The sequence below is a fragment of the Lampris incognitus genome, chromosome 2 (genome assembly GCF_029633865.1).
Source record: "Lampris incognitus isolate fLamInc1 chromosome 2, fLamInc1.hap2, whole genome shotgun sequence".
NCBI classification, from domain to species: domain Eukaryota; kingdom Metazoa; phylum Chordata; class Actinopteri; order Lampriformes; family Lampridae; genus Lampris; species Lampris incognitus.
The window spans coordinates 16,289,618-16,301,621 of record NC_079212.1 but is presented as its reverse complement, the minus strand read 5'-3'; the positions used below and the strand labels follow the sequence as shown (position 1 = coordinate 16,301,621).

Sequence of the window (12,004 nt, the reverse complement as noted above, 5' to 3'; positions counted from 1 at the left end):
ACGTTTGCTTTTTTTGGATTATCAAAATTCTTTTAATAACTTTCGATCATGTCGCTGCCCAATCTGAGTCAACCGTAGACGTGTAATCATAAACGTTTTACCCTGATTTATTATATTATGAAAATAAAGACAGGTTGTTATTTGTGGTTCATCCTGTGCTGAGATCAGCAGTGAATGATTTGCTGACTTGCGAAATACGATCAACCTCTCGTTTACTTTCAAGACTCATACCCGAATAAAGTTTTGACACTGTCGCTGCCCGATCTGAGTCAACCGTGCACATGGGCGACTCACATCTACGCGCGACTCAGATCGGGCAGCGACAGAGAGCAGTGTTGGTCGAGCAAGCTAGAGAGTGGAAGAAGAGAGGGAGTGGCGTCAGCGACGAACAAAAGTTTTTCAAAGGTTTTGAATCACCTCAATCACGACAGGTTCTTGATCATACACTCATAACTGTGCACAAATAAAATTAGGCTGACAGGCCCAGTAAGGATGCAAGATAAGCTGCAGACAGACACACACACACGCACGCATGCACGCACATATGCACACACACACACACACATCCAAAAACACACTGCCGAACAAAATATCCCCTGCAGGCTACCGGCTGGCTGAGATAATAGCAGGTATCCCACCAGCCCTGCCAAAATCACCCAGGCACAAGACAACCACTCATGCCTTCTGGCACACTAATCACAAAGTCATCTTTGTGTCAGCCATTAGGTCGACGTCATAATCTCAGCAACCAAAAGACATCATGTCTTCTAATAGCATTTAAAGACCACATGAATTGGAGAGGGGAAAAAAAAGGTCTTTTCCTCATTTTTACATTTTTTTTCTGCACCAAGTTCTCATTTGTGGCTCATTATGTGCAAAAAGAAAATTCACAAAAAAACACAGCCCTATTTATTTATGTCTAAATAACCCTGTTTTGTTTTTTTTTCTGGAGAAGGCATCAAATTCACAGTAACACCCGATTGCACATGTGGGCAGGCAGTAAGGAAAATGTCCAGTAGTAATATGACTTGAATTCCCTCAGCTTATAAACATCTACATGCAGGCATCTGCACTCTGCAACGTCATGGGGCGCAGATGCATCTTTGGCTATTCTCATCCACAAAAAAAAACTTTCTTTTCCTCAAAACACTGGTCATTAAAACAATGGCTTAAGTTCTTTCACATAAGAAGGTCAATCAAATCAGCCACCCATTCCTATCAAATCCTCCCCCGGTGGTCCGTTTCCTTCGGGAATCTGTCACATCGCGGACGCTCGCGGAAGCCCTAAACGGCATTTAAAGGTTAGATTAGCTTTTTTTTTTTTTTCAAACAGTACAAGGTATAGAGGTGACTTAAAATGACAACATTTATGAGGTTAACATACTTTTACTTTTGTGCATGCATTATGAATGGCATTATAAATGGCATTATAAATGATTCATCCATGTGACAGTTAAACATACCTGACCATCCTGGGACTGTCACACTCAGACCTGAAAGACAAAGAAGGAACTGGTTCAGTGATTTTTTCCCCTGAGCAGGTACAGCAAGAATGGTTCAGTATGTCAGTAATCAAATGAAATTAAACCAGCTCCAAAGAAATGGTAATATGGCCTAATAAAATGGTTCAGTGATCACCACTGTCTGATTCAGCAACTCCGGCGAAACAGACAAGTACTGCATGCACTGTGTTGCATGGACAGTTTCTGCGCGATGCGGCATGTGCACTTTGTGTACCAAGCTCACACCTTCGGGAATGCAGACGGGATTTTTGCGGCTTTATTTTGGTTTTTACGTCTATTTACCCTCATGGTAAAATTCATCGAACACAAAGGCTATGGTTCTCACTGGGTTCGTCGTCCTTTCGGAAATTAATCATGCGCCATACAGCAGCCGTCTGATAAATAACAACAGCAACAACAACAAGCTCTCCATACAGTAGTGATAGGGTGCAGCATTAACACACACACACACACACACACACACACACACACACACACACACACACACACACACACAAAAGGCTTCAATTACATTACAGGGCACAAAAAAAGAGTGAAATTATCACAAAAATGCTCTTTTTATGGATCTCTCTCTCTCTCTCTCTCTCTGCTAAAAGTGGAAGAGGCCTAACATTTAGCAAGCCATCACCCGTGATGGAATGTATCTGCACATCTATTCGATACTTTAGAGAAACCATGGCATTAAAACCGGCCAGGCTAGTGGCGACTTATCTCAATCTCCCACACAAAAAAAAGACAAGTAAACGCACTATCACACAAACCCCACGTATGTGCAGACATAGTACCCACAGTGGCTATTTTTCCGGTTTCAATATTTTCTACACATTCATAAAGTAAATTTTGCTGCTTCACTGTGCTGAAGACATAAATCACATGTCACATCCCTAAGAAGGATGGAAAGGTCCAGAGTGAGCTAGGACCTCCCAAGAAATGGACACGGTTAATGCTGGCTATTCTGACGGCTTGGAGACATCATGGATGCGGTGTCTTGATGCATGCTCAATAATCCAGGTAAAATCAGAGAAGGCTGAATCAGTTCATCTGGATACAACATTTATGGACAGATACTTTTCATCACTCATCTAAGTGACCTCTTCAGGCTAAACTGGCTGCAGGTTGAGGGATGGTCATTCCCTCTTCACATAGATGAACATAGATGGCCTCTTTGACTCCCCGCTCAAACCAGTGTTCCTCCCTATCAAGGATGTGCACATCCTCATCCCTGAAAGAGTGGCCGCTGGCCTGTAGATGGGTGTAGACTGCGGCGTCCTGGCCTGTTGCAATGCCTATTTTCAAAGTACTCCATTTCTGCACAAGGAGTCAGGCGTTCGGTAAAACACTTTGCTGACGCATCCAGCCATCAGCCTAATGCATCCTTGGCCTTGTGTGTATTATGATCTCCTTGCTGTCATAGCCACTGGGCTCTCCGGGATCTCCCTTGTGATTTCAGAGAAGCTCTTTAACACAGATTGTCATAAAACGGCAGTCCAAACTGCAAGGGAACATGCTCTGCACTAACCTTTGGTTCATCGCACTCAGGGGTAATAATGCTACTGTACTGGTGCATGGGGCTAAATCTGTCACCCCCCCCCCTTATACACTGGCTGTTTGGATTCGCCTCACGAACTAAACACCGAGGTGCTCACAGCATCAAGACAGTCAGAGAAATAGATGTGGATGCTTACAGATATTTTTTTAATGTGGCTGAAAAAGTTTATTTCCTAATCAAAGTGCATTGTTGAGTTTTGGTAAAGTTGGCCTGAGGAGGGATTGAGAATCCTTTCAGAGGTCGTTGTGTGAGACTGGAACAGATTCTCTGCCAGCTGAGCTATCTTTTTTTCCCCCATCCTCATTGTCATTCTTGGTTAGTTTTCTCATTTGTGTTGTTTTCCCCCTTCCTTTGTTGGCACACTCACTTTCTTCTCTCTAGCAATCTAGAATTTTCCTTATTACCGTCGTTTAACAAAAGGAAAAACACTGAATACATTACAAATATGGATAAATGAATAATAAAAAAAAAAGCTCAAACATATTCTAGCTAATCCATAAACAAGACCACGCCGGGTCGATCCAAGTGGCCGTTTCATCCTCATTCACTCAGTTCACAAATCCGGAGAGGAGAAACTGGCAGCGGGGCTTTTGATGTGTTTTGTCTGGCTGTTGGCATATGGTGCTACAGCTGGCCCGGCACCATTTTTTCTGCTGTCACAGTCAGCAAATGATCAGTAGACCTCCCTGCAGTTGTCCATAACACAAGAAAACTAGTTGTGTATTCATCCCGATGTGAAACCTCTCAATTATTTCTGTTGGTTCTGCGTCTACTACTTGACAGTCGCCAGGGTTCGATCTCTCCCATTCCCCTCCAGTGGAGCACACTTAAATATAGACTTTGAATGTTTGCCTGCAAGTCTTACAAGCTGGAAAAAAAAAACTCAAATCGTCCTGTACAAACTTCACATCAGTCTGATGATCTCATTAGATGACACCCCCCACACCCCATCATGATCACTGAACAGGGTTGAATTGACACATAGTGCAGGGGTCAATATAATGTACTGGTAGGCTGTGGTTCATTGACACATACCACGGCCCTGACTCAATGGCAATTACTGAATCTATTGATTGCTGTATATACTATGCATCACTGATAAATTTAAAAAAAAATTTGCAAAATCAAACTTGACAAATCTACTGGCAATCTTTGAAGCTTCTGCTATCCAAGCCATTCAGAGGTGACAACACAAGAACCAAAAGCTAAACCAAATCCCTCCACCGACTATGCCCTGCAGCAGTGGTCAGAACCCTGGACAGCTCCTTGTTCATACGGAAAGGTCAGGATGCACTAGAAAACTAGAGGAGTGCACTCAGTAGAGCGCAGATCTCCACCAGGCGTTACGTATCTCCCCTTCTTCTCCCATGCTCGGACTTGACGACAAGCCACACCTTTTTTCGCCTACCGGGAGAAGGGGCAATATGGACGCACTGCCTGTGTATCTACCCTTCTCCGGTGCTCGGACTTAGGTGAAAACCCAGCTGAGGAGTTAGACATGGTAGTCGACACTGTGCCAATCTGCATGGGATTCGGATGACGACTACAAAGTACAACACAAAACAGAGATGAGAATAGCAGCTCCAGCATTTTCCCTGACTTTTTGGGGCCCCTTGTGGTCCGGGGCCCTGGGGCACTCGTCCGGCATGCCCGGTCCGTAATCCAGCTTTGGGTAAAACAGGTTTTTCAAAGGTTTTGAATCGACACAACCACGAGAGGTCCTCGATGATACAGTCATAACTGTGAACACAAATTATCGGGCTGACAGGCCCAGTAGTATACGAGATTAGTAGCAGACAGATACACACACGCGGACAGAAAAACTAGTGTTTTTCCCATCATTATAACACTTTTGCACAGCACCCAAGCCGATTGAACCATAAATATTGAAAAAAGTTAATATGCAGCGTTCAAGCTAAAAAAAAATCTACCTAATAAACATTATGCCTGTCAGTCTGTAGATGTGCAGCCTGCTAGGTGGACCAGTCAGCTAGCAATTGCACTTTCCAAAAAGAAAAGGTTTGCAATATGACCATTTTGGTCTAACCCTAACCCTGTCTTCATTTTCATAATATAATAAAATTGGGGGTAACACTTTAGTATGGGGAACATATACACCATTAATTAGGTGCGTATTAGCATGCAAATGAGCAACATATTGGCTCTTCATTGGTCTTAATTAAGCACTTATTAATGCCGTATTCTACATGGCCTTATTATACAACCAGTAAGCCATTAACTATGAGTTTTCCCTCTATAACCTCAGAATTATTGCTTATTAGTAGTACCATCTCAATATGCTTTGCTTAGCATGGACTTTATAAGGTGGTAGTACCACAAGAAGAGTTATTCTCCCTTACTAACACTTAATGAATATGGTCTGTTCTTACATAACAAAACACAAAAGTACAAGTGTTAATAGTGTTAAATTACTCTAAATTCAGTTTTTGCTACTTAGAATATGTTCCCCATACTAAAGTGACATCTCCATCATTACTAATTCACTAGTAATTCAGTTTTTTTACTTAGAATATGTTCCCCATACTAAAGTGTTACCAAATTGGGCAAACTGTTTACACTCGCGCATGCGCGACTCACTTATATGGTTGACTCAGATTGGGCAGCGACAATATGCAACGCCTCCTGTTTTGACTGCAACCTATAGCACGCTGTTCCTTCATAACTTCCGCATTTTTTCGATTATCAAAATTATTTCAGTAACTTTTGATCATGTTGTTGCCCGATCCGAGTAAACCGTAGATGTGAGTCGCGCATGCGAGAGTGTAAACGGTTTTACCCAGCTTTATTATATTATGAAAATAAAGACAGGGGTTACTATTTGCGGTTCATCCAGTGTTCCTCCAGTTCTCCTGTGCTGAGATCAGCAGTGAATGATTTGCTGACTTGCGAAATACGATCGACCTCTTGTTAACTTTCAAGACTTCCACCTGAATAACATTTCGACACTGTCGCTGCCCGATCTGAGTCAACTCTGCGCATGGGCGACTCACATCTACGTTTGACTCAGATCGGGCAGCGACAGACAGCAGCGTTGGCCGAGCAAGTTAGAGAGTGGAAGAAGAGAGAGAGCGACGGTAGTGAGAACGAACGTTTTTCAAAGGTTTTGAATCACCGCAATCACGAGAGGTTCTTGCTCATACAGTCATAACTGTGCACAAATAACATTAGACTGACAGGCCCGGTAGTATGCAAGATTAGCTGCAGGCAGATACAGACACACACATGCACACACAAAACCAAACAGGGCAATCAGTGGTACTCAATCATGTACCATTGAGAGACCAGATCTCCGTTCTAAACCAACACTACAGCAGCTCATTTCACCAATTCGAACACCTTCCACCAACCGGGGGAGGGCTAATCATCAAGATCAGCTGGTGGAGGGTTGGGTTGTTATGAAAAGCTACATGCACACGGCTCTTTTGTGGAACCACGATTGAGTGCCGCTGCTATAAATCTTCCCTTTCACAGGGAAAGACTTCCGACCAGGCCGGGCTATTTCTGGAGCATTCTGCAAGACTGTCACACTCTACAAAAGACAGATGGACACATATCGGCCACGTCTTACACTGAGTGGGATATTATTTGCCATTGGCATTCAAGCGCAACACTATCACTTCATCTCCATCTCTGAGCCAACGTCTTGTGAAGGGCGCAGGTGACGACAGATGACAATTATTTCACAAGCAACCCAACGTGCAATATTGGCAAATCCATTCAGATTGTTGACTTATTACAATGCTCTCCTTGTCATTAAATTAAGGATACCCGTAATGCCTCAAAGACGCGTCATTGAGATTGCTCCTGGAAGAGAATTTGCCGATAAAATTGTTGGGTAACACTTTAGTATGGGGAACATATACACCATTAATTAGGTGTGTATTAGCATGCAAATTAGCAACATATTGGCTCTTCATTGGTCTTTATTAAGCACTTATTAATGCCGTATTCTGCATGGCCTTATTATACAACCAGTAAGCCATTAACTATGAGTTTTCCCTCTATAACCTCAGAATTATTGCTTATTAGTAGTACCATCTCAATATGCTTTGCTTAGCATGGACTTTATAAGGTGGTTGTACCACAAGAAGAGTTATTCTCCCTTACTAACACGTAATGAATATGGTCTGTTCTTACATAACAAAACACAAAAGTACAAGTGTTAATAGTGTTAAATTACTCTAAATTCAGTTGTTGTTACTTAGAATATGTTCCCCATACTAAAGTGTTACCAATTGTTGTCATTTAAAAAAAATAAACATTTGCTACTGCCGAGTTTGAGACAAAGACTATATGATTGATAAACACAGACACGGTGACAAAGTTAAATTACTATCAAAATGTACAAAAGGCAGTTTAGATGCTGATTATGCCAACACTGACACTGCAGGGTGAATTCTCATTACTGGACATGGGATGAATGAATTTCAGGTCTATACAGCAGTATAAGCTGAGTGGGCTCTCTCATTAGCACAGAAATGAAAGCCAGAATACAATTTACACTCGTTTTCCTCTGCATGGTCCCAGCATGAAGACTGCAGGAGAGCATCCAGGTACATTCCACAAATTCCTTTAAATAATGCATGAGATGCCAGATCCCATCGGAGATATCATTCCACAAGAAGACCTTTAGAGGCTCCGTGATTGGTGGCTCCAACCGTGGCCACACAGAAGCCAAATCTCCTGTGGCAGAAGGAAGACTTCAATCCAGCTGCTTCCTGGAACCTAATCTCAGTTTGCTGTCTCCACTGTCACATTGACTCCTTCAACCTTCTTCCTTACCGAATGTGTGAGTGTGCACTGTGCACACATGCATTTTCATGCACGCACTCATGCATTTATGCTGGGTGCGGGTGTATGCCTTTGTTCGTGTTTCTTTCAACATCCTTCCCTCTGACCTCTGACATAGCTCAGGGACAACGGGACAGTTACAGTGAGGACAGCTTGCTTCCTGTCTAATGGGAGGAAATGGACAGAGCGTACACCCTACCATGGGGCACAAAAAAATGCTGACTCAAAGTTTACCAATCTGCCTTTTCCGCAATGGTCGGTGTAACTAGATATGACTGTGGAAGTGCACAGGCCTGCTCATTCGATGACGGCTCCTGCTTAACCTGCTTTACATTATTGGATTTTGAGCATCAGTCATTACACAAAATGTGCAAAAAATGTACAATACAAGTTGTTCAGTATTCTATTCTTATATCAATTTGTATTTAAACACTTTTTCCCCCAAACATTAGTTATAACACTGTATTGGCTTGGATTTTTTTCCTTCCCCGTTACTAATTTCAGGGCTGACCTCTGATGGAGTAATTACTTGCTCATTATTTGTTTTGAGCACTGTAAAATATTCAGTGAGGTTAAGTCCTGAGAACAAAAAAAAACACAAAAAAAAACACACACACAAAAAAAATAGCTTCCAGCACATTATCTTCCTCATTATACTGAGAAGAAAACCTGAAAGTACGTGTGCAGCTACTTCCTTTTTTACTAGATTGGGGGCAAAGTTATGAGTAATTACAGTCTGTCAAAGATGCTTGACTGGTGATAGTTTTAAGTAAGAAGAACTGTATGGTGTGACAATTTGGTAAATTGCTCTTCCTGTGTGTGTCTGATCACTCTGTAAGCGTGTGTGTGTATGTGTGTGTGTGTGTGTGTGTGTGTGTGTGTGTGTATAAAATAGAAAGTGTCTATATACTGCAAGAAGAACAGACAAAAACACTGCAAGACACAGCAGTGTCTTGCACAGGTTATTTTGCATTGAAGAAAGCATTACTGAAGAATATTTAGCTCTTTCACCTCCCATTCAACCTAAAAAATCAGGGAATGCATAATTCATCTTGCCTTTCATGACAAAAAGCCTTTCCAAACGCCGCGGCAAAGCAGAAATCCCATCAACTACCTCTTTCAATACGAAAGCGAAACTAAAAATCACAGTATCCTGACGGAGCCGGTCATCTGCAGCCCGGCATATTTCAGATTTACTGAAGACGTCAGTCAGCTGCTGCAGGGCCTGACAGCCGCAAAACGTTTCAAGCCTTGGTGAGCAAACACGGCCCATTCAAGGTGTGATGAAAAGGAATAAATCTTAACAGAAATAATATTGAATTTACAAAACTTTTAATAGAAAACAAGGTGGCACTCTTTCCAATTTTGAGGCTCTTGCCTCCACTCTCGACGGTGTCACCGGATGATCTATGACTCAAACCCGCGCTCGGCTATAACAGCTCACTCACGGTGACAGGTTCCTTAAGAGGAACACCGTTAACCTTACAAAGTAGCACATTCTTCTCATGCAATTACATAACGTCCATTTCTTTGCTCAGAAGAAAACAAATCTGCACAAGTAACACTTGGCGGTGGTCCCACCCGGGGAAGATTTGGTCTTGGATCAGTTTTTAGTTGACTGCATATTTGCCTTTAAGTCCGTCTCCCTTTATTTGGGGCTTTTTTAATAAACTCATTGCATAAATTATAGGAAATCAACGTTGGACTGGAGGGTTATGGCAAAAAAATGCTAATCCTGATTATTTAAACATTGTGATTATTAAATATTTTGTTCACGATCGCTAAACATGATTATAAGTCTCGGTTTCAGGAAACAAAATTATGCATGTTTGCAGCTTATTATAACATCGGGCCAATCCATTATTTTTCCCACATAAATTGACACCTTTTTTTTTCTTCCAAAAAAAGTGCATAATTTAACACCGGGGGACTTTCAGATGCATTTAGGATGCAATTTTCACACGTCATTTGTGTCAAATTACAGGATTATTGGTTGTGGAGACGTAAAAATCCCGATCACGTTCACGCTCAATCGTGCAGCCCGAACTGATCATGTGTTAGGCCCTTCAGCATGGCACACAGTTGTGGCGTATACATCCCCATAACACTGAGACCGGAATGATTTGGATTAATCAGCAGCTAATTACAGGCGAGGAACGTGTCCGGCTAAGCAGATCTAATGAGTCAGTCTGAGCCTCCGCTTCTCATGCCACTGTCTAATTATCTATCTCTGGGGAGCTGCTGCGGCGTGACCTCCACCGGCTGTCTGCCCCGGCATTATGGGAGGCGGGCCAGCCTTCAGAGACCTCCCCTACATCCGTCACAAACCGCTGAAAACACAGTCCACCTGGCTCATTCATCCACTTTCATTCCTCACCATCTACCCATCTGACTGTGCCCCCGGTAGTCAATAAGTTATTTAAGCACGTGCCAGGCAGCATGAAATGGAGGGGTAAAAGCGAGGGGACTTTTAAAAATTGATACAGCGACTCTGTCAGTCATCAGTGTGGCCGTCAAGCCGATGGCGATGCCTTTATTGATAGGCTGCTGACGGATGTTTCATCTCTGTCTCAGCTCCATTTAGCTCATGCATGCCAAGTAGAGATCTGATGTCAACGTGTGCAATTCGGACTGAAAATTACATCCAAACACGCTGTTGCGTCTGACTGACATGCGTTAAATACTTAAAACGCTGTAGTTTTCCATCCTTCCACGGTAAGCAAAATCTCCCTGGACAGAATCTACCAGACATTACTGCTAGGGCGATATGGAAAATATTAATATCATGATAACCATATGGAATGTTAGACAATATCGGTCTATATCACGATATCTGCCTTTACACAATATTGATATAGTATGTCACGATATCTGCCTACGAATGCAACTGAGCTTCATCACATTGAGCGGTTTGGAAGTGTAAAGTATAACACTGAACCAAAACTAGTTCCCAAATGATAATCCCTTCAAATATCTTAGACCTCATGGGCACCCGGGTGGTGTGGTGGTCTATTCCGCTGCCTACCAACATGGGGATTACCTGTTCGAACCCCTGTGTTACCCCTGGCTTGGTCAGGCGTCCATACAGACACAATTGACCATGTCTGCGGGTGGGAAGCCGGCTGTGTCCTGGTATGTGTCCTGGTATGTGTCCTGGTCGCTGCACTAGCGCCTCCTCTAGTCAGTCGGGGCACCTGTTCAGGGGGGAGGGGGAAGTGGGGGAATAGCGTGATCCTCCCACATGCTATGTCCCCCTGGTAAAACTCCTCACTGTCAGGTGAAAAGAAGTGGCTGGCGACTCCACATGTATCGGAGGAGGCATGTGGTAGTCTGCAGCCCTCCCTGGATCGGCAGAGGGGGTGGAGCAGAGACCGGGACGGCTCGGAAGGGTGGGGTAATTGGACAGGTACAACTGGGGAGAAAAAAAGGGGGGGGGGGTCCAAAAAAAGAAAAAAATATCCGAGACCACATTTTGTGAAAAGTTGCAGTTATTGGGGTGTCCTTATTAATTTAGGCAACAAAATTGTGTATCATGATATAACAATATCTGGATTTCATCCCGATATATTACCACTGAAAGATGATAAACGATAATACAGAACTGTTGCCCTCGTCTTCATGAGAGATTTTATGAAGTCGTTTTCTCTGCAAGATGGATAAGACGGGTCATAACTTAACATTCTTCATACCATTAGTACCACAATAGGTCAACTCAAGGAAGCGTCTGTCCCGACAAGGAGGGCTGAGCACACAGAAATTCAATCTCACTTTCCCTCCACCTGCATTCCTGAACATATTGCTTGGATTTACAGCAGCCCTGAGAGTTTCGTGCGAAGGCCGAGGAAACACAGCAATGGACTCGCAGCTCACAACTTTAACGTATGGGAACCAGCGGGTCCTCCTCTGCAGACTGACCGATAGTCTGGGTCAGTTAAGAAACCACTATAAACATGGCCGTTGTGAAAAACAGAGAACATATATTTAGTCGCAAATGCATACTGTTCCTGGTGCCCTACAAAAAAAAAAGATGTTCATAGCAGGGTTGTAGTTTGGAGCACGGACTCGGTCTTCAGTCCGCATTTCGAAGGCGTCGCCTCGGACTTCACAACACGATGACTCA

At 43.1% G+C, this 12,004-nt stretch overlaps 1 protein-coding gene across 1 annotated transcript in view; it reads right to left on the bottom strand.

The window, feature by feature from the left end:
- Positions 1-12,004, bottom strand: part of LOC130106761 (IQ motif and SEC7 domain-containing protein 1-like) — a 124,091-nt gene that overhangs the window by 102,644 nt on the left and 9,443 nt on the right. The window contains exons 2-3 of the mRNA XM_056273003.1: positions 3,125-3,149; positions 1,464-1,493 (exon numbers count right to left, since the gene is read on the bottom strand). Coding sequence (XP_056128978.1) covers positions 1,464-1,493; positions 3,125-3,149 — 55 coding nt within the window. The remainder of the gene's footprint in view (positions 1-1,463; positions 1,494-3,124; positions 3,150-12,004) is intronic.